The sequence below is a fragment of the Arvicanthis niloticus genome, chromosome 5 (assembly GCF_011762505.2).
Source record: "Arvicanthis niloticus isolate mArvNil1 chromosome 5, mArvNil1.pat.X, whole genome shotgun sequence".
NCBI lineage: Eukaryota > Metazoa > Chordata > Mammalia > Rodentia > Muridae > Arvicanthis > Arvicanthis niloticus.
This window is the reverse complement of record NC_047662.1, coordinates 85,057,492-85,080,917: the sequence shown is the minus strand read 5'-3', so window position 1 is coordinate 85,080,917 and position 23,426 is coordinate 85,057,492. Positions and strand designations below refer to the sequence as shown.

Here is a 23,426-nt window from a genome sequence, read left to right as displayed (position 1 = left end):
ATGGATTTATAAGTTTTTTAAGTTAGGAGAGATGACAGAGTGTCTATTTAATTGTCCAAGATGATAGACTGGATGTTAGGTGTAACTTATACTTTATAAAATAAAAATTGTAATAAATATTTGGAAATAAAAGAGAAATAAGAAGTATATAAGTGAAAAAATTAAGTGAGCAAAATCATAAAGCTGTCTTTGAAATTAGTAAAGAAGTAGACATCACTTATTTTAGCCAGAGGACAGACACATGGCAAAATGATCTTGTGTTTACAGTCTCAAGATATTGATACCTAATGTTGATATTCTCTGAGGTTATTTGTTCCTGATTAGACATTCTGGCCAACCATGAGCACCAGGCCAGCTTGTTCAGTGGGAACTTCAGGTCTAGTCCTAAGGTGTCCACAGCTGCTTTGATCTTTAGAATGGGTATCCTGTTGCTTCTGCAGCCACAGGCGGTTGTCTTCTTGTTGCATGTCCATGTAAGGGTGTGGATCTGTCCTCGGAAATCACTCTGCTTTGCCCTTGTCCCTCTGAGGGTGCATGCTCATGTGGCATCCTTGGGCCTTTGTTACAGTTGTCTCCAGCCCTGGATGCTCCATTAGCTGTAATCGACTCCCAGATCACAGAGAAGTGTACAGTTCTACTGTATCAGCCTCACCTCTTCCCTGTCTTCTTCCTTTACAAAGGGATGACTACGTCTCTGATGGTTGGATTTCCATCCTTGTCTTTGAATGTTTTTTACTATTTCACATGTCATTTCCACAAAGTGTTTGGTGTTGAAGGGGGAAGGCTTTAGGGTGAACTCAAGCTGCCATGTTGACCTGGGAAAAGCCAAAGTGTTTCTATACTTTCTCTGGGTTGTGGTCTCTTGAGGTATGGTAGCATTGTCAAGCCATTTTCTATCTTCAACACAGTCCTGGATTGGAACTGTTACTTAACTTCATGAGGATTCTTTAGGATAGCTTAGGATGTATGCAATGTTTTTTTCTCTTAAATGTTTGCCAAGACTAAAAAAGGAAAGCTGGGTATGGTAATCCATGGATGTAGTTGAAGCCGCTTAGGAGGCTTTGGTCAGATAATGACTTGGACTCATGGGGGTGGGTGGAGAGAGATAAAGGGAGAGAGAGAGAGAGAGAGACACACAGAGAGAGAGAGAGAGAGAGAGAGAGAGAGAGAGAGAGAGAGAGAGAGAGACAGACACAGAGAGACAGAGTGACAGAGAGAGACAGAGTCATAGACACACAGAGAGGTATTTCATCATAACTGTTTTGCTTTCTCAATAGTGTTTTGCAATACTTTAGCAAACTAAAGCTAGAACTTTATTCAGGAGTCCCGAGTTGAACCAAATTTGATCTACTGATCTAAGGCCCAGAGTGTATTGGGGAGCCAGACAATATTTTCTCTGTATTCACAGGGTCTCTAATAAACAAACCTCCCCAACCCTGGCATGAAACATGTTAACAGGCATAGTCTTAGAAGTATGTCTCTCTATGCTGTACTATAACAGTTACTCTGTGGATGGAGGGATCCGGCAGCAAGTCTCAGGCTCCTATGGTCCCTATGAAGCCTCTAAAACAGGAAAGCTACAGAGCAGGCAGCACTCATCAGACCTTGGGCACATTTGAGGCAAAATCCTGAACCTCAGGTTACACTCTGGGACATGAGGCAGAATCGTGGTTACAGGACTCAGGAGGTCCCTCATTCACTCACTGTGAGCCCTACATTTTTCTGGAGACAGAGACATATTTAAGTGCAAGGGCAATCATTTATTTGACAGAAAAAGGAAGAAATTCATGGAGAATTGTCATGGACCTGGCAAAGAGAAATGTAAAGAAAGTCTTTGGTTCTTGATGAGTTGTCTTAGGTAACTAGGGAAGATGCTGGAGAGACCGGGATTGCACTTTTCTGTGAGACAGGATGGAAAGATCACAGAACTTGTTGCAGCATGCTTTTGGACAAGAAGGAATGATGCTGTAATCCTGGTGAGAAGTCTCCACTCAACACTGAGTAAGCTAGGAAGAAAGAATACAGAAACTCATTAAGGACTTCTTGACTTCAGGATACTTAGACAGTCTATTATATAGAACAAAAGATGAAAAAATAGATATTCCCTTGCAATCTAACTGATATTATTTGTCACAAACAGGAGTGAAGACATAGAATAAATGTCTCTTTCCTAATGGGTGGAATATGAAAAACAAAGAAACAGAATAACCGAGGCTTGTTTGAGCATCCGTTGGCGTACAAAGCTCTGAGAGATGTTCAGTAAATTGAGGAATAATGATCAAAGCCTTGGCTCCTTTTAAAGACTTTCACACATTATCTCAGTGAAGTCTTGAACTAAATGGGAAAGAGGGGCCAGAGGCTTCTGCTCTTCAGACTAGATGAGAGGTGGAGATCAGGCAGCTACACTCCCGGGTATGAAGCCAAGGTTACACAGAGTTCAAATGAGTATGTTATCTGGAGTGGGATGAAGGGGTGGGGGACCACAGACACTGAAGAGCAGTTATACTCGCATCCTGCTACTGTCTATTGTAAACTTTAATTCTTAATGACATTTAACACATGACTGGGCCAGTTTAACATAACCACACAGCATCTATGTAAAACTCACTTCCTTATTTTCTTGCCTAATGGCTTGGGTCACTTTACTTCAAAGCTAAAGTAGGACCAGATCAGAAATCCAGATAATTCAAAGCCAATTTTCAAGCTCTTCACAAAGATTCCTTATCAAATTATTTTTATTGAAATTTAGGGGCACAATACTAATCCTTTTGGAAGGGCCTCACCCATAACCCAACCCTCTGCTCTCAGTGGAGATTACCCACCTGGAGGCTCAGGCCTCTCCTCCATCTCAGGCCTGGAGACAGCGATCTGCAGGGTGAGAACAAGAAGATGTTCAGATACCAGGTCCAGTTGATTTCCCCAAGAGAAATGAGACGCCTCTCCAGCTTTCACCACAGGGCTGGTAGCCAAGCCCTCAGGTTTGTTTCTTCTCTGATATATTATGAGGATGAGAAGAAGAAGAGAGTCCTGACTTACTGGTGTTGGTGAGGTCAATGATATTTTCCCTAGCAATTCCATGCTTCTCACATAGATCTGCAAACTCTTCCTTGATGTCTGAACTCAGATCTGGTTCTCGGCCTGTGAAAATATCAACAGTGAGTGTGGCAGCTGTATCATATGTATTGACCACAGATCTGAGTGAGGGGACAGGGGCTCCTCTCTAAGGATGAAAAAATGATTGGCAACGTGATTGACAGGCACAGGTATGATCTATCCTGAATTTGGCATCCATAGAATAAATATCCTTCTGTCACTCTGAGAGATTTCAGAGTGCTTCCATCACCTATGCTCGAGGGATGATCAGGGTGAGCATCGGTCTTCAGGAGCATAGAAGGAGACAGGATCAAGCTGGGAAGACCATATTAAAGCTATAGAGTTTCCTTCTCTTTTTCTCCCATGCCAAGATCAGTGTCTGTGTGAAAGTACTTTACCAAAAAGATACATCAGCTGATAGGTTTGCCCATCATTGAAATTATTGACATGAAACATAATATAATTATCATAGTCTGTGCGAAGTATAGTAATCGTATTGTATCCATCATCTGTGGAGGAAAAGGAACACAGCTCAGAACTTTGTTGGTCTGCAGGAAATAATAGAAACCCCTTACCTGTTCTACCCCAAACATAAAAACTTTAAAATACATATCCTGGAAGAGATGACCTGTCTGATACTTTTTGTCTGTAGTTTTCTGGACTTCAGGCAGTAACTTCTATGAAAAGGGACCCAGAGGATGGCCACTAGTGAATAGTCAGCCACAGCAGCATCACTCTCACCCTCACTGAGGCTTACCTAACTTCCTCAGCAGCTTCAAGCAACACATCTTTTGTAAGCTCGCTGTGTCAAATATCTGCTGATACATCCTGAGCAATGTGCACCGGTGCTAGCCACCAGGCAGAATCAGACAGACTCCGTCTCCCAGTACCTATCCTGCTTGCCTGACACGGATTGCTAGCTATTAGATGGCCCCCATTTGACTAGTAGGTACAAGTTTCTGAGTTCAGTCCCCAGCAAAACACACAAGCATGCATGCACGCATGCACAATAAAGGTATTAGGGTTTACTAAACTTGTTTTGGATAGATATATGGACTTATTATATACTTACAGTCGGCATAATATTCACCATCCCTTTCTGTTTGGTAAGCAACCACAGTTGCTTTGGTGCACTCTCCATTTACACTGTAAAACAGAGTAAGTTGGTGCTTAAGGGAGTTTCATCTGGCTGGCTTCTTCACCTTCTACTCTAGATGCATCTCCAGTTTCTGATTCCATTTGACTTGTGAATATTTTTGTAAAATTAGCAAAAGGCCTTTATTTATGCTATTTCATTCATATCTGATGCTTTAGTAATCACGAATTTGCCTATTATTATTTTTTTAAAACACAATCCACAATCACTTCACATCCCTATTACAACTGCAACTCCTTCCAGGTTTCACCAGTGCTGTCCTTCAGTCACTGATGTCAGGTATCAACCAGATGTCCACCATCTGCCTCAAAGTAGCACTTTGCTAATGTTGCCAGATGTGGCTCCCAGACCCACAGAGGAGAATTATTATTATCGCCTTTACTGCAGGAAAATGCAGGTAGAACAGGTGGATTTCTCTGGCTAACAACTAGTAAGAAAAATTTCACTCATGATCACATAATCTTAACTTGTGATAGACTGTCTCATTAATGTGATTTCAGAAGTGCCTCTGACCTTTACTTATCGAACCCCTAGTGAATTAATTCCTGTCACCAATTCTTGTCTCTGACTTTTGAAAAAAAACAAACCCTGGTTATGAGATCTTGGTTCACTGTCACATGGAATGTTCTAGTTTTGGATACAGACTCAATATGTGTGTACACATGTACATGATGTGAGAGGCATCTCTCCCCACAACCCGTGTGTATGTGTAGGCATGAAATCATACTAGGCTTTCATTTCCTCTCTCTCAGCTAAGAGCACCTTACTTACACAGCATGGAATTCAAAGACTAAGGAATTCTCCAAGACACGGATGTTCTCCAGAAAAACTCTCATGCTGCCATGCTCTTCTATATTGTCTCTTCTGTCAGAGGCCAGGACAATAGAATACCAATTCCCATTAATCTGTAATCCATAAGCAAATGGTTAAGGGAGAAGGGGCAGGGATACCACATGGACATGTTTCTACTGGAACTCCAGCCTAGGGGCCAGAGCCTGAGCATACACAGGGGTAGATCTCACACCAGTTGTCACAGTACTTAACACGCTGTCCCTGCCTCTCAGTGAGAACAGAGGTCCCCGGACATTGTTAGATCTGAGTAGCATACAACTGGTCTTACTACAAGGTCTGAAGCCATTCATTTGTCTAATAGATTGGGACACTGTACCCATCCCCTCAAAGGACCCACTTGGCTTCAAGAGTTCCCCAAAGCACTCTGTGAGTCAGAAGTTAGTATTCACTGAGCCTACCTTTTCTACATTAAAGTTTCGTCTTGTGGAACTAGCTTCTTCTGCATGGTCACAGACTAGGGTCAGTCCCAAACACAGCAGCAGCAGCGGCAGCTTCATTTTGGTAGGGAGTGGAATTGTCTCTCTGTCAGGACCGAGTCTTTCCAGTGATGATGCCTACACTCCACTCCCCAGGTCCTTTGCTTGTCCTTATATTCTTTCTGGGTTCACTGTTGTTTTTCTTCTTCCCATATGTCTGTCCTCTACATGGCTTTGTGAAATGTTTTCTCATTTATTGATGTGAGGTCAAGGATTGTTCCTGCCCTTTCCAACTTGGCGATCTCATCTCCTATGGATTGGTTTAGTAGATTTACATTTAGCAAAACATATTCCCAAGTGGATGTTCTTGGAAGCTGCTATCCAGAACCAGTTGTATCTTTGGATCTGGCTTGGAAGCAGAAGGCCAGTTATGGAAGGGGTGGGGACTGACTTAGAAGGTCAAGCTTATAGAAAATCTTTGCTTTAAGACTTGAGTGGGGCGTAAAAGAAGCTAATTACTCGATTTTTGGTAAGGATTTATTTATATATTCATTTAGTTTTGCATGTGTACCTGGTTACCATGCACACAGGTGGGGCAGTGGAGGTCAGAAAAAGGAGTCCGAGTCTTTGAAACTTCTTATGGCTGAGAACCCAGGTTCAATTCCCAGCATTCACATGGCATCTCACAATGGACTCTAACTTCAGTTACAAGAAATGACACACCTTCTTTTGGCCCCTGTGGCCTCCTGCACACATGTGGTACATATAAACTCATTCAGGTACATAATAAATCTTAATTTAAAATAAAAGATTGTCAATAAAGGTCTTCTAAGGCTAAGCTGACAGCCGGCCAAAGGCTTTCAACCTTTATACAGAGAGCATTGACCTCAAACTGCTAAGGTAGTAGTCAGGTTGCATCAGCTGTTTACCTTAGAAAGCCTTGAACTTCAACTGACTGGACATAATCTCATTATTAAAGAAAACAAAAGTATTGTTCAAAGTCATATTTACTGATGGAGGTCCACACAGAAATCCTGCCAAGAGTCTGCTTACAAAGACACGCAGTTACAATGAGATCCTATCTTGTATCAGTACAAATTTCATTTACCCTAGTGTTTGACGTGGGGAAATAAAGAATTCAAGACAGAGGTAAGTACTCAATATGCTTTATTTCAACTTCGTATCCACTTTATATGGTATGTATTATTGCATTCATCTTCCCATAGCATTAGTTAAGACTCAGAAAGATTAAGTAACTGTCCAAGGTCATATAGCCAGTCAATGGGAGGACCTAGATTTAAACCCAAGACTGTCTAACTCAGGAGCCTTTGTTCTTATTAACTCCACTACACAGGTCAGGATGTTTTTACTATGAAGGGAGGATGGTTAAAGAGGAGAAAGAGGACTAAACAGTGCTGTAGAGCCCCAGACACATTGGACTGGCAGTGCTAGCAGAGACTGCACATTTGTTTCTTTAAAATATGGAGGAGTGTATGTAGCCTGAGATTGAATGAGGCCTGCCTACTGGTCTCTTGGTCTATAAGTATTTGGTGTATGCTTGACTAGGGGATTATCACCTTTCTTTTCTCCTTTTCTTCTTCCTCTTCCTCTCCCTCCCCCTTTCCCCTCCTCCTCTTCCTTTTTGGGTTGATTATGCTGTGTGTGCACACATGTGCACATGTGCACACGCCTGTGCCTTTGCTAGTGCATGCAGAAGTCAGAACGGGACACCAACTGCCTCTGCCTATCTCTGTTTACTTTATTCCCTTGAGACAGGGTCTTCCTCTGAATCTGGGACTTAGTGTGTTTCAGATAGGTTGGTTGACCAGTAAGTCCCAGCAATCCTCCAGTCTCCACCATCTACCCAGTGCTGGGGCTAAAACAGCCATGACCAGTTTTTTTTTTAATGAGTTCTGAGTGTCTGCTCTGACCTTGCTGGGAACCTGCACAGCCAGTATTTATCCACTGATCTGTCTTCACAGCAACACACATAGAGGCTGGCCTTGAGCTTACTCTGAGGTTCTGAATGGTCTTGGATCTGTGGCAATCCCCTGCTCCAGCCTTCTGAATGCTGGAATTACAGATTGTAGCACCACATCTGGCTATGGATTACCCCTTTTCTAGTAATGATCTAGAAGATACTTCTACAACAGAAAGCAATAGCGAGTCCCTTCCACTCACGGCTTCATTTCAGGCACCTTCCCCGTCACTAAGCATGTTAACACTCCTCAGCCCAACAGCACATGTAGACTGTTCATGCAACTGAAAAGCTGAGACAATCAGAAAGAGATGAGACAAAGGGTAGGTAAGGGGTTTAAGGAATTTATGTATAACCAGCTAACAGCCCGTTTGTAACCAGCTAGCACTTCTGAAACTAATAGGAAAATTATTTAATGACCTTTACCTGAGACTCACCCTCAACTAATTGAACAAATAATTCATTCATAAAACCTATGGAAACATTCAAGCCACTTACACGATGCCAGGGTATGTTTAGGGCCAAGAAGAACATCAATGAACACAGGCTTATTTGATTCATGTCCCAGAGAGGAAATATTCTGTAGTCCCTCTAGCAGCCAGAGTGATAGTACATACTGCTGACCCAGGCTCACCATCAGTTCTAAAACACCTGCTGTGTCAGTGACAGAGGACGTGTGGAGCTACCAGAATCCACCTGCTTAGTTCCCAAAACCTAGCACAGTCCCCTGGAAACCAGAGGCACAGACAGATTTAGGGGGCAAAGAGATTATTGGCCAGTAACTCATAAAAGATGAAGGGAGCTAGGAGGCAGAAGAATCATGATGGGAAGTTATCCTGTGGTCTGTTATCTACGGTCTGTGGCCTCCCTAGGGTGCCTCTGGACTGAGTTTCCAGGGGGGAGCAGATCGGCTGGGAGACTGTTCCAGCCACCGGTATCCGGGCCAGGGGCGGAAGGCACTCTAATTGTATTTTGAGAGAAAAGTTTTATTTTAACAGGAAGGGTTATTTGTAGGAGGAGCTAAGGTGTGAGGAGTGTGGAGAGGAAGAGGAGGAGTAAGGAGAGGAGGAGCTAGGTGAAGAGAGAGAGACAGAGACAGAGACTGAGAAAGAGGCGGATGTTCGTGCGTCTCTGCCAGTCAAAGATAGTTGATATATCTAGTTTGGGTATTGGGTTATACTTCTGATTGATATTGAGCATTTCCAAACTTATAAAAGCTTTGATTAATATTTTAAAAATGTATAAAAGCAAAAAGTTGGGATGGGGTTTTCTAGGGAGGCAAATGGGGAAAAGGGATGGCATCTGAAATGTAAATAAAATATCCAATAAAAAATAAAAGACGAACATAAAAAAAGAAATCTGGTGCCTGTATCCCTATGTGCAAGTGGGTATGAAGACATCTGATATACTGTTGACGCATGTGTACAGATGCTGGATGCATGGGAGCTGGCGCTATGACGCACACATAAAGATGCTGCTTTGAAGCTTCGAGATGTAGGCATGTCAGGCTTCTGGCTTCCGGCTTCCCTTTCTTCTATCTTCATTCCTCATGATTCTCTGTGTGTCATGTTGCAAATTGTTTTATAAATAATGCTCAGGACTTCCCCCCTTGACATGCATTCAACGGAACCATATATAACTGCCATTTTGTAGGTCAAAAATGAATTGTGCCGGCGGTTCATACAGTTCACCTGAATGGTGGCGATGCTTCTGTGGATGTTAATTATTTTGTATTTGAAGCATGATTAGTGGTTTTAAATTTCGGAATATAAAAATATTTTAGCCTCAGATGTGAAAAACTTAAAACCGGATGCCTAAAGAAGTACTTAGGGCTGGAGAGGCGCCTTGGTCCTTACCACTGTCTCCAGACAATGCTTCCACCGGAGCAGATGGACCGAAGTTCCAGAGGTTCCGGGCAGCCACCCACAAGCAGCTCACAACCATCTGTAACCCAAGTGCCCGTCTCAGGCCTCCGCATGCACCTGCGCGTCTGGGCTTATTATATGTGCCTATGTGGATGATATGGTAATCACTCGTAATTTATTTGATAAACAGCAATTCAGAATTAATTTCATTGTAAGTTTAAGCATTGGTTTTCTGACGAGATGATCGCTTTAATTTTACTTAGATGCAAAGGAAATTTAAATAATTTTGAATGACTACAGAGAATGGACCTGCTTGAAATGGATATTTAAAACAAAACAAAACAAAACAAAAACCAAACTCCAGTCTTCAAATATACTATAAATCTAGTGTCAGACATTTGTTTATAAATAATAAAATAACTAAATGAGTTTTATTGTGCAGAGAAGCACCAGTTTGTGTGACATTCCATGTTAATTGGTTGTGGTACTCTGCTTAATTGCATGCAGTTTAATCCATCCACTATGCAATAAAATTTTAATTAGATATATAAAAACATGAAGGTGGCCAGTCAAATATTACTGACAAACCAAATAAGGACTAAACTCTGGAGATAATAGGACAGGCTCAGCAACCACGGCATTGTCTCTGTAATACGCATGTGCAGCTCTGTTAAGTTCATCTATAGCTGAAAGAGTGAGAATCTTAACCACACTTCCCAGTAGTCACCTGGACTCTGATGAAGCTCAAGAAATTGGTGATGAGCTCTCACAGTGCAAGAGCAGCAAGGAGCAGGGTTGCCCCCTACTGGCCAAGATGAGTGTTGCGTTGTAGCCCACAGCCACACTGCGGGGAGGGGGTGGGGGGAGGCTTCCTTTCTTTTGTGCATTGTTAGGTCTCTGTTAGGTTTGTGCTTTGTGCATATGTATTACATTTATATGTATAATTTGCAACCAGTAGCTGAAAAGTTAGAGCACAAAACTTGTAGTCATTATGGTCCTTTTTAAAAATAGAAAAATTGAGGCTGGAGAGATAGTCCAGTGGGTAAGAGCACTTGATGCCCATGCAGAGGACCTGAATTCAGTTTCCAGCATACACATGATAGCTTACAACCATCTACACTTCTAGTTCCAGAAGATGTGACACCTTACTCTGACCTCCTCAGGCATGAGTCATATATGTGGTGAACAGACATACATGCAGCCAAAACACTTATACACATAAAATAAATCTAAAACAAATCTAAATAGACAAATCAGGGACTGGAGAGATGGGTCATCAGTTAAAAGCACAGGCTGTTCTTTCAGAGGACTTGGGTTTGGTTTATGGCACCCGTATGGTGGCTCACAGCCATCTGTAACTTTAGCTCCAAAGGATCCATTTTTAATCTAGTTTAAAATATTAATCTCATCTTTCATTACAAATGTTTCAAGCTAATGTTTCAACTAAAGCCTTGGGTACCTAGTCTTTTAATCTCTGAGTTAAATTCTGGTTCTTTGAGTGCTGAGGATTGAACCGAGGGTGTCACAGTTACCAAGTCATCATTCATCACCAGCGGGCTAGGCCCCTTCCTACGGAGTTAGATTCTTCTACTGAAGTTATTTTAGATAGTCTGAGCTCTTTCTCTACAGGAAACTGTTCCTGGTCCTTTTGTGCAAGACAGTTTGTCTTAGTTTATATGGGCATCACAATTTTTTTCTGGTCCAGTTTCTTTCTAAATGCCTTCATTTCTTCTTACCCAATTCAAATCAAATGTAAATGTCTTTGTTGTACTGTATTAGGTGGGGTACTCTTGAGGAATAAAACTTGCAGTGTGTGTGTGTGTGTGTGTGTGTGTGTGTGTGTGTGATTTATTAGAGTGGCTTACAGACTGTAGTTCAGCTAATCTAAATAACAGAAAGTCCAAGAATTCAGTAGTTGTTTAGTCCACAAGGTTGGATGTCTTAGCTGTTTTATCAGAATTCCAAAGAAGTAAGCCCTGTAACGCTCATGAAGGAATAGACTTTCTAGCAAGAGTAAGGGGAAGCAGGCAGGGAGAGGGAGCTTCCTTCTTCCATGTCTTTGATATAGGCTGCCAGCAGAAGGTGTGGCCCAGTTTCAAGGTGGTTCTACCCACCTCAAAAAATCTGGATTAAAAGTGGGTCTTTCCACCTTCAATTGACTTAAATCTGTTACAGGTGTACTGAGCTGCTAAGGTTTTAGTTAACTCCAAGAATAGTCATTACAAGCCCATCCCTTGTCAACTTGACACACAATTATATCTCCCTTTGCCATGATTAATTATACCTGTATAACTACATGTACAACCTCAAAAGCATTATATATTTAAGAGTCATAATTGTGTACAACATGATATAAATATCCCTCCTACAACCATAAATGTATTATGAATTTTATAATGTCCCTTCAAGGGACATTATTTTGATATATCAAATTTTAATTTGACAACCACTGATGTTCTCTTAATTGTTCTGATATTAAATGACAAAGGAAGAAAACATGAAAATCCATACAAACACATTCTTAACAAAATTCAAGGCCAAGTCCCCTGGTGCATGCCCAGTTGCCCTGAGCTGTATGCTGCCCACCCTCACCCCAGCTCTACTATCCAGCCACTGCTCCACCAGCCTCCACCAGGCCGTCTGCACCAAGAATATCCAGGTTAGGCCCAAATTCCTGATACCTGCTACACCAGGAACATCCAGGAACAACCAGATGACTAAAGGCCAGCTTAAGAACACAATCAACAAGAGCCATGGAAATTTGCCCTCTTCAGAGCACAACCATCCTACTACAGCAAACCGGATATCCTAACACAACTAAAGCACAAGAGGATGACACTAAATCCAATCTTATAAAGATGATAGAGGCCTTTAAAGAAGAAATGAATAAATTCCTTAAAAAATACAAGAAAATGCAATCAAACAGGTCTTCATCAGCCTACTCTCACCAATGGACAATCATTGAGATAGAAACTAAACAGAGAAATAATAGTGAAAGCAGTCATATTGCCCAAACAATCTATGGATTCAGTGCAATTCCCATCAAAATTCCAACACAATTCTTCACAGACCTTAAAAGAGCAATTCTCAACTTCATATAGAAAACCAAAAACCCAGGATAGCTAAAACAATCCTGAACAATAAAAGAACTTCTGGAGGAATCACTATCCCTGATCTCAAGCTGCACTACACAGCAATAGTAATAAAAACTACACAGTGTTGGAACAGAAACATATAGGTTGATGAGTGGAATCAAATCAAAGACCTGGAAATAAACATACATCTATGGACACTTGAGTTTTGACAAAGAAGCCAAAATCATACAATGGAAAAAAGAAAGTATCTTCAACAAATGCTGATGGTCTAACTGGCAGTCTGCAGGTAGAAGAATGCAAATAGATCCATATGCAAATAGATCCATATGCAAATAGATCCTGCACAAAACTCAAGTTCAAATGGATCAAAGACCTCAACATAAAACTGGACACTCTAAATCTAATAGAAGAGAAAGTGAGGAACTGCCTTGAACATATTGGCACAGGAGACAAATTCCTGAAGAACACCAATAACTCAGGCACTAAGATCAACAATTAATAAATGGGACCTCATGAAACTGAAATACTTTTGCAAGGCTAAGGACATCATCAATAGGACAAAATGGCAGCCTACATTTGATCTTACCAACCCTATATTTGACAGAAGACTAATATCCAACATATACAAAAAACACAGGAGGCAGATCTTGGGTGGCAGCTCTGCCCCCAACCTCCAAGAACCCAGAGGAAGCAGGGATCCCAGGCGCTCTAACTCAGGCAGTATCTTAGGTAAGCAGACAGCAGGGCCCGCCCTAAACAGGGAGTAACTGGGACCCACAAGGACCCGGGAAGTCACTCCTGGCCCGGAACACTGGTTCCTTCTGGTCTGGGCCAGAGCACTGAGCAGATCTTGGGTGGCAGCTCTGTCCCCAACCTCCAAGAACCCAGAGGAAGCAGGGATTCCAGGCGCTCTAACTTGGACAGTGTCTTAGAAACTAGTTTTCAGATCTGAGGTCTGGATCAGACCTCTGCCAAGTCTGCTGTTGTGTGGACCCTGGATTCCACCTGAGACATACTGGAAGGTCCACTCAACCCAGAGCCACAGAGGAACAACTGAACTCAGAGCCGTCAGACAACATATCCTGAGATATTCTAGAGGAGACACTGCACCCAGAACAGCAGACACCTAGTTGGACTACTACCTTGGAGGCACCATATCCTGAGGCATCCTAGAGGTACCACTGTAATCTGTGCAGCTGGAAAAGATCACAGAGACATCTGGACCCCTAGGAAATCAGACACAAGCTAGTTAACTGGAAAGACAGGCTTCAGTCAGAGACAGCAAGTACAGGCAGCACTAGAGTTAACCAGATGGCAAAAGGCAAGAGCAAGAACATAAGCAACAGAAACCAAAGTTACATGGCATCATCAGAACCCAGCTCCCCCATCAGAGCAAGCCCTGAACACCCCATCACACCAGAAAAACAGGAATCAGAATTAAAATCACTTCTCATGATGATGATAGATGGCTTTAAGAAAGACATAAATAACACTCTCAAAGAACTTAAGGAGAGCACTGGTAGACAGATAGAAACCCTTAAAGATGAAACACAAAAATCCCTTAAGGAATTGCAAGAAAATGCAATCAAACGGGAAAAAGGAATTAAACAGAACCATGCAGGATCTAAAAATGGAAGTAGAAACAATAAAGAAATCACAAAGGGACAATACCCTGGAGATAGAAAACCTAAAAAGAAGATCAGGAGTCATAGACACAAGTATCACCAACAGAATACAAGAGATGGAAGAGAGAATTTCATGTGCAGAAGATACCATGGAAAACATTGACACAACTGTCAAAGAAAATGCAAAATACAAAAAGCTACTAACCCAAAATATACAAGAAATCCAAGACACAATGAGAAGGCCAAACCTAAGGATAATAGGTATAGATGAGGGGGAAGACACCCAACTTAAAGGACCAGTAAATATCATTAACAAAATTATAGAGGAAAACTTCCCTAGCCTAAAGAAAGAGATGTCCATAAATATACAAGAAGCCTACAGAACTCCAAATAGTTTAGACCAGAAAAGAAATACTTCCCGCCATATAATAGTCAAAACATCAAATGTACAAAACAAAGAAAAAATACTAAAAGCAGTAAGGGAAAAAGGCAAAGTAACATATAAAGGCAGACCTATAAGAATTACACCAGACTTCTCACCAGAGACCATAAAAGCCAGAAGATCCTGGACCGATATCATACAGACTCTAAGAGAACACAAATGCCAGCCCAGACTACTATACCCAGCAAAACTGTCAATCATTATTGATGGAGAAACCAAAATATTCCATGACAAATCCAAATTTACACAGTATCTCAACACAAATCCAGCACTTCAAAGAATAACTGGTGGAAAACTCCAACACAAGGAGGGAAACTACAACCTAGAAAAAGCAAGAAAGTAATCTTCCAAAAACCCCAAAAGAAGATAGTTACACAAACATATCTCCACGGATGTTAGCCCAAAAGCTTGGATTAGTGAAGACTCAACCCACAGACCACATGAAGCTCATGAAGAAGGAAGACCAAGAGGGGATGCCTCAGTTCTACTTAGAACGAGAAACAAAAATGCTCAAGGGAGCAAATAGGGAAACAAAACATGGAACAGAAACTGAAGGAGGGGCCATCAGGAGACCATTCCACCTGGGTATTCACCCCATGTACAGCCACCTAAGCTAAACACTGTTGTGGATGGCTGGAAGTGCATAATGTGAGGAACATGATATAGCTGTCTCCTTAGAGGTCAGCCAAAGACTAACACACTCAGAGGACGATGCTCACAGTTAACCACTGATATGATCAGGGGTTTCCCAATGGAGAACTTAGTGAGAGGACTGAAGGAGCAGAAAGGGTTAGTGACCCCAGGTGGAAAGCAACAATACCAAACAACCAGAGGCCCCCAGGGTCTAAACCACCAGCCTGGAAACACATAGGGAGGGACCCAAGACTCCAGAGGTATTTGTAGGGGAGGATGGCCTTGTTGGACATAAGTGGGAGAGGAATTTCTTGGTCCCATAAAAAAAAATGAACATACAGTGCAGGGGGAATGTGAGGGCTGGGAGGGGATAGTGAGGGGGATAGGTGCGGTCACTGCCTCATAGAAGCATAAGGAGGGGGATGGGATAGGAGGTTTCTGGGTGGTGGGAGGAAGTAGGGTAAGGGGATAAAATCTGAAACGTAAATACTACAACCAATTTTAACAAGCGGAAAAAAAGTTGTCAGAACCAACATCTTTTAAAAAAAATGTCAGCCCCCTGGGGGTGGGAAATTTTTTTTTTCTTGATACTAAAACTTGTTCCGAGAATTGTATATTGCAGAATACACAGCCTTGGTGTATCTACTCATCAAGCATACTGAGCAGACCTGCCCAAACCTCTGATGTCCTGGAATTCCATCTGGATTCAGTGAAGACACAGTGTCAGAGGCTTATCAACTTACTCTTCTCCCCACCCCTCTTCTAAAATCTCAACGCCCTTAATCAGCTTGAAGAAGTTAAAGAAGAGTCAGCGCCCCTATTCCCTGAGCTTGGGGACTGATGTGGTTAATAATGGTCTGTCTTTCTAGGGAAAAGTAGTGGTTTTGTTGGAACAGGGGGGATTAGCTAGGACTTATTGCATAGCCATAACCTATTGGTAGAAATCTGTATAATTATTATCAAGATGAAGTTATAATTTCTTAAATGGTACAAAATTTACTTTGATTTCAAATTTAAGGTTTCCATTGGTACGAGCCTCTTATTAATATAAAAATGAGATGAATATTGATACTCTCATGGGCATTGTGCCTGTATAACACATTTAGGAATACAAGGCCTAGACCCAGCCCTTTTTTAACTTTCTTAACTGATTTGGGACAGTTAACCTATGAGTTAAGGGACTATAACAAATTCATGGCTTTGAGTTTATTGTTAGGGTGTTTTCCATATTTTATTTTGAAATAGCTGAGAGGAGTGAACAGACAACAATCCAGGTTACCTTACATGGATAGTTGGTTTTCAAACCATCAGAAGTCCATAGAACTGACGCTACAAATATTTATATATTAATGTTCATTTTGATTAGAGACCTGTCTGCTCCTGACAGCTTCCTGTCGTGGATTCTAAGAAGAAATTGAGCATCCTTGGAGATACTCCAGTTGTGTGGTGACAGCCACTAGGCAAGAATTGCCTCTCTCCATCTACAGACAAATTACTGTCCAGAAAAGGACACACCTGCAGAATAGTCGACTGATTATATCTGCCTAGACAGAGTAATCAGCCCTTAATAATCCTGCATCACCAAGGTCTGTCAGATGATTCTGGGCCAGAAGGCTGAAGATCTGATGTTCCAACGTTCGGTAGTATAGAGGCTTTGCAGGTGTTCAGTGGTCTCTATAAATTGGCTAAGTTTTAGAAGCTATGCTTAGTGCTTCCCATAACTTCAGTTAACTCAGTCATTCTGGATTTCTGATGGGGTTGAAGACCTATAGTCTCATAACCAATCCTGGCTATTTACTTTGAGAGAAAAGATCTGAGTAGATGGTTTTCAGCTGATATTCATTCTAAAGCCAAAAAGCCAGGTTCAAAACTAAGTGTTTTAGTTAGAAGAAATGACAGAGGTTCTGGTTAGTCAACAGAATGATGGACTGGGTATTAGGACTATCTTGTACCTCACTGGTACAATTAGGAATAAGTATGCTCTAATTGTATTTTGAGAGAAAAGTTCTACTTTAACAGGAAGAGTGATATGTAAGAGGAGCTAAGTGGGAAGGAGTACTGAGAGGAAGAGATGGAACAAGGAGAGAAGATGAAGAATAGGAGAAGCTAGGTGATGAAAGAAAGAGAGAGGGGGCATGGAGGCAGATGTTCACATGTCTCCACCAGTCAAAGATAGTTTTTATATCTAGGTTGGGTATTGGGTTACGCTTCTGATTGAGCATTACCAAACTTATAAATCCTTTGATTAACATTTTAAAAAAATCATATAAAAGCAAAAAGGAAAGGGGGGCATGGGACAGGGGTGTTCTAGGGAGGGGAAATGTGGAAAGGGATGGCATCTTAAATGTAAATAAAATATAAAATTAAAAAAAAAAGAACACAGGAAATTAGATACCAACAAACCAAATAACCTAATTAAAAAATGGGCTACAGAGCTAAACAGAATTCTCAACAGGAATCTTGAATGGCTGAGATGCACTTAAAGAAATACTCAATGTTCTTAGTCATCAGGGAAATGTAAATCAAAATGACTTATCACAATGGCTATGATCAAAAACCCAGGTGACAGCACATGCTGGTGAAGATGTGGAAAAAGGGAACATTCATCCATTGCTGGTAGGAGTGCAAACTTGTACAACCACTTTGTAAATTAATTTGGCAGTTTCTCAGAAAATTGGGAATAGCTCTACCTGAAGACTCAGCTATACCACTCCTGGGCATATACCCAAAATATGTCTCACTCTATCACAAAGACACTTGCTCAACTATGCTCATAGTAGCTTTGTTTGTAGTAACCAGGAACTGGAAACTACCCAGATGTTCCTCAACTGATGAGTGGAAAAAAGAAAATGTAGTACATCTACACAATGGAATACTATTCAGTGATTAAAAACAAAGACATCATGAAATCTGCAGGCAAATGGATGGAACTAGAAAATACCATCCTGAGCCAGGTGACCCAGATCCAGAAAGACATGCATGGTATCTAGTCACTTATTAGTGGACATTGGCTAGAAAGTACAGGATAACCATGCTACAATCCACAGACCCAAAGGAACGAAGTAACAAGAACGGCCCAAGGGAGGATGTGTGAATCTCGCTCAGAAGGGAAAACAAAATAGTCATTGAAGGTAGATAGTTGGTAGAGGGGGTGAGGAGAATTGTGACAGGAATCAGGTGTGGGGAAATGGGGGCTAGAGAGGGCTTGGTGTGAGAACAAAAATTGGTGGGGGACAACTCTGGCACTGGCCAGAGACCTGGGATGTGGGAGGCTCTGAGAAGTCTATGGAAATGACCCTACCTGAGACTCTTACCAGCAAGGGATATGGAAACTGAAGTGGTCACCTCCTGTAGCTAGGCAGGACTTCCAGTGGAGGAAAGGGGACATTAACCCACCCACAAAACCTTCAACCCAAAATTTGTTCTGCCTACAAGATGTGCAGGGATAAAGATGGAGCAGAGGTTGAGGGAACGACTAACCAATGAATATCCCAACTTGAGACACATTCCATTTGAGAGAGCCAACCCCTGATACCATTAATGATACTCCGCTATGCCTGCAGAACCACTGAATGGAAACAGATGCAGAGACTCACAGCCAAACATCAAGTCAAGCTCAGGGAATTCTGTGGAAGAGTCGGGGTAGGGTTGATCAAGCTGGAGGTGTCAAGGACACCACTTGAAGATCTACAGAGTCACTCATCTGCTGCAGCATTCAGCAGACAAGAGGTAGGACTGGTTCTTCTGCACTCACACCCTTGGGGCCAGCTCATCTGTAACCCCCACATCCAGTGCCATTTCCACTGTGCTGCCTGGGCAAGGTGCAGGGCCTGTTCTGAATGCTGCATGTTTTTACCAACTGCAGATAGAATCTCTCTGTGATTGTGTGACATTTGGAATTTTGGGAACTTTTCAGAGGGTATATAAATGCTTGGACCCCGGAGGGTAAGGGTTGAAGGTTGTTGATCATTCCGAGGGGTTGGCTACAGTTTGTTTGTAGTGTGCTCAAAGAAGAAACAAAAAGAAAGAAATTAGATTCAAGGACCTTTATCTCTGTCTCTCTACTATCTTTCTTTTTCTCCTGTCTAATGATAGGAGATGAAACTAGGGGGATAAAGGGTGGGAAAAGAACCCTTAAAGTAGGAAAGACTGGCTATGTGTATGCATTGCCCAAAACCCTACCCTTTGTGAAGATTTCCCTTCACCGGTGTCTTTGAGGGTTGTCCCAGAAAGGGGTTATAATTATGTAGCTGTCCCCTTCTGATTGGTGCCTCACAACATGCAAATCCATCAGTAAACCAGCCCGTAGACTTCCCATCTTCAGTTGGATGATCATAGGACACATCCCATGAGGCTATGGGTGCATGCTTGGAAGCAAATGGCATCGTAATGGGAGTAGAAACTAGAGGCATTTGGGCAACTCCTTCATGTAACTTGCTTGTGTCTTCAGAACCTGCTCAGGCCTGATCTTGTATACTGTTCCGAGAAAAGAGACACGTGAGGCGGTGTTCGGGTGGTTACCACAGCGAGGCTTTATTCTTGTATAAGCAGAAGCGGAAAGACGGAAAGCCCGGAAAAGGCACTGCTTATATACACCCTAGAGTGACGTGTTCACTTCTGATTGGCTGTTCACTCATTACCAATAATATGCCCCAGGATGGGCAGTGACTTTGGCGCACTTTTTGCCTTTTGCACCTGCGCAGTCAGTTGTTTACTAGTGGGAGGACAGGATGCCCGTGCCATCTTGTAATGGCGAATGCTGTCATGCTCACACGGCTCCCAACATCTCCCCCTATCTATATATTTAAGATGGAACAGCCTATTGCCTATCAAGCGCGGCACCAACTCAGTGAGGGAAAGCAGAGGCCTGATCCCCTGTGCAAAATGAGATATTGTAATGGGTTTCTTCTCTCGTAGTCGTGCAATGAGGAATACTTCACATACCCATCTCGATGCCTTTTGGCAGGGAAAGGGAGCCTCCACCCTGGGGCACCACCAGGGGAGGTTTCTTGGCATCAAACCTTTGTGCAATCAGGCATACTTTCGGGAAATCTATCCACACTCGTGGAACATTCCCTGTTGAGTACCCACTCACAACACCTCTAAATATTCAGGTACCACAGTTATTCAGGCAAGGGCTGGCTAATCTTAGACCTCTCATCGACCCAGTGCAATGGGCTGAACCCTTGGGGTGCATCGACTGAGGGTCTCAGTCATCAGCTACTTTCTTAGCCTAGATAGCCAAATTTCAGGGGGAGATGCTTGCTCAAGGCCACAAGTGCTTGGGCGATAGTGACCTTGTCACATTTTTGTTGGGCTCTGAGCTTGCAGACCAATCATAACATGAACACTAATCCACAACATAGGGCTGCACCAAACAGGCCTATCCCCACCCTTTAAGAAAGAAAGAAAAGGCAGAGGTAAGCCAAGAAGTAAAATCGCCAGGGGTAACAGGGTCCACTCGTGTTCCATCAAGGCTCAAGATCCGGATCTGCAATTGCTGTTGCACCTGGTCCAACTCCCCAGTCCACTTCCCTTGTAAATAAGAAGAAAGATTATGGCTTTGAATAAATGTATCATTCATAAATCTCAGAGGTGCAATACCTAGATGTGGGGTTGCTGACACGAAGCTCATTTGAACCACATCCGTGAGCTGCTCCACATGGGCTTGGAGCAAATCATCTCTCTGATTGACCAACAGAATGTCTGATGCCAGGTATGCATCCACTTTCTGTAGAATGGTCAAAGCCTCAGAGAAAATCAAATTTTCTGAAATTTGATTAACAACAGTAGCTGCTGTAACCTGATCAGCCAAGGCTGTGCCGGTTGTCACAGCTGTAGCTGCAGAGATGGAAATAGCAGTGATAATGGCTGCAGTAATGCTGAAGTCTCTTTTATGTCTCAATAATGATGTAGTAGGGAAAGTTTCAGGATCAGCTTCTACTGGGATGGGCACAAAGGTAGGCATGTGCACAACCAAGGCTAGGTCTAGTGATCCATTCCAGCATTGTGCCAAAAGGCATGTAACATTCTTACAATCCAAGATATCAGAATTATTTTGAAAGTTGGATAACATAAAGAATAATGGGGGGGGGGGGAGGGTCCACACACACCAACACCGGTTTTGCAGATGCATTCCTAAATACCTTATTAATTTTAATGTTATTCAAATGGCTAGAGCTATTAGATCGTGTAGCTGAAACATTTTGTACTTCATGCAATATACCATTCAACAAGACAAAGGCAGATACACCTTTTTTAAACATTCTAAACAGTGGCTACAACACATAATTTAATTGTGTTGAAGCAGGGTAAACTCAAGAAAATACACATATGATTTAATTACATATACTGTCTTCTCAATAGATGAGGCATCTGTAAATATAGTAAATATAGCAAACATCTTTTCTATGGTCTGCATGCATAGTAAATTTTAGGAAATATAAAAGCATGTATAGAGAAAAACTGTAACATATGATTATCAAATTTGTCTAAAATGTTTGTCATGTAATAGGCCAAATTTAATAATTCAATAACCAATTTAATTGTTATGTGAAATAAAGAATAAACCTTTTATCTAAAATGTTTTTAGGATTTTATCATATAAACTTTATTTGTAAATGAAGAAAGACAAATCCATATTAATGGTTTCTTTTGTCAAAGGGCTGTTGTGGACATATGAGTAGTAATAACACAAACAGCCAACAATTTATTATAGTCTATATAATTTATCTGTTGATAACTAACAGCTTATTTTATTTTCAGCAAAGCTATCTATCTTTTATTAGTTAATTGTCAAGGGGAATTAGGACTTGCATCCCTTTGAAAATATCAAACAGAGGTTTAAATCCTCCTATGGTAAGCTTAAGATGAGGTTTTAGCCAATTAATATCTCTAAACAACTTTTAAAAATCACTAAGAGCAAATCAAGATTAAAAGTAAACCATTTTCTTTTTGCATGTACACTCACAAGCCAGAAGATGGCGTTAGATCCCCACCACAAATGGTTGTGAGCCACCATGTGGTTGCTGGGAGTTCAGCTTTTATATTTTAAATTATAGGTCTAGCCTTTAACGGCTGAGCCATCTCTCTAGCCCCAACTATCTATTTTTATTAGAATCTTCTGTGTCACAATCTGATTAGGATATAACTGAGGTCTCAAATATTGAAAGACACTGTCTTTGAATCCTTTCTGGAGCAACAAGTACTCTAAAAAAATTTTTAGAGCTCGTTATATTGGAGCAAAGGCTTGCAGAAAAAACTTCTTTAGAGAAATCCACTAATAAAGTATCACACAATGAATAATATACACTAAAAGATTTAACCTCTTATTTTTTTGTATTAAAGCAACAATATATATATATATATATATATATATATATATATATATATATATAAAATGTAAAACAATAACCATTTTCTGAAGCAATTATTTCTAACAAATATCGCTTCATGGGCTCTTAAAAATTATGAATAAATTTACTGACTGTAAACCTCTCACCTTTACCAGAAATGTAAAGGGATGGTATAAAAACATCTTTTATATCTATAATAATTCTATAAGCATTTACTGAAATGGCAGCTGGAGTAGGCAAGTTAGGCTGTATAAATCTTAAATTTGAACTTTATTTTGGATTAATTTAATAACCAATCTTTTTTAGTCCAATGAATATATCGGATAAAAGCCAACCTTATTCTCTAATAATTGTTATATATATTAGAGGAATCCAAAGCATCTCATTTTTAACAACTTTGAATATAAAGGAATTAAAACAATTTGAACAATATTTTATCAGCAGGTACAGTTATACTCATGGAGGGAAGTAGGCATAATTTTAATGTCTCCAGCATAATCATAACTTTTAGCCCACAGACTGTTGTAAAGTCTTTGGGTCTTAGATTTATCCCTCTTCTCACAAGAAACAATGAAGACAAAAGACGAATTCCGGTAAACACATTTCTAGGACCTGGTCATGAAGACCCGGAACAAAAGAGATGCTTAGCACCTGGGCTTCTGCAGCTCAGTCTGCATTGTCTTAATTCAAATGTAAATGCGCTTAACCTCCCTCCGGCCTGTTCTCTGAGGCTTGGCTAGGCCTGAACTGTGTGATTTTGACTTTAACTTTAAACCTTAAATTTAAACTGTAAACTTTAAAAGACACGTGTTGTATCTTTTCTCTATAAACATAGGCAAATCAAAAATTTTCAAACTCTTGGATGAACTACCAACTGTAGCCAATGGAATATTGGCAGTTTAACTATGTTTTTAAG

General features: G+C 41.2%; 1 protein-coding gene and 1 long non-coding RNA gene across 2 annotated transcripts; one reads left to right on the top strand and one right to left on the bottom strand.

Annotated features, from left to right (window-relative positions):
* Positions 1–1,739: 1,739 nt before the first annotated feature.
* LOC117708839 (major urinary protein 20-like) lies at positions 1,740–5,727 on the bottom strand. The gene is made up of 7 exons (XM_076934865.1): positions 5,500–5,727; positions 5,021–5,154; positions 4,166–4,239; positions 3,492–3,602; positions 3,037–3,138; positions 2,823–2,868; positions 1,740–2,006 (listed from the first exon to the last, which is right to left on the bottom strand). The coding sequence occupies exons 1-6, from the start codon at positions 5,596–5,598 to the stop codon at positions 2,849–2,851; spliced, it is 540 nt and encodes a 179-aa protein (XP_076790980.1). The 5' UTR covers positions 5,599–5,727; the 3' UTR covers positions 1,740–2,006; positions 2,823–2,848.
* Positions 5,728–5,856: 129 nt separating this feature from the next.
* LOC143442433 (uncharacterized) lies at positions 5,857–21,738 on the top strand. Its single transcript, XR_013110648.1, has 2 exons — positions 5,857–6,666; positions 11,849–21,738. It is a non-coding gene; the product is annotated as an uncharacterized LOC143442433 (long non-coding RNA).
* The last annotated feature ends 1,688 nt before the right edge of the window (positions 21,739–23,426 follow it).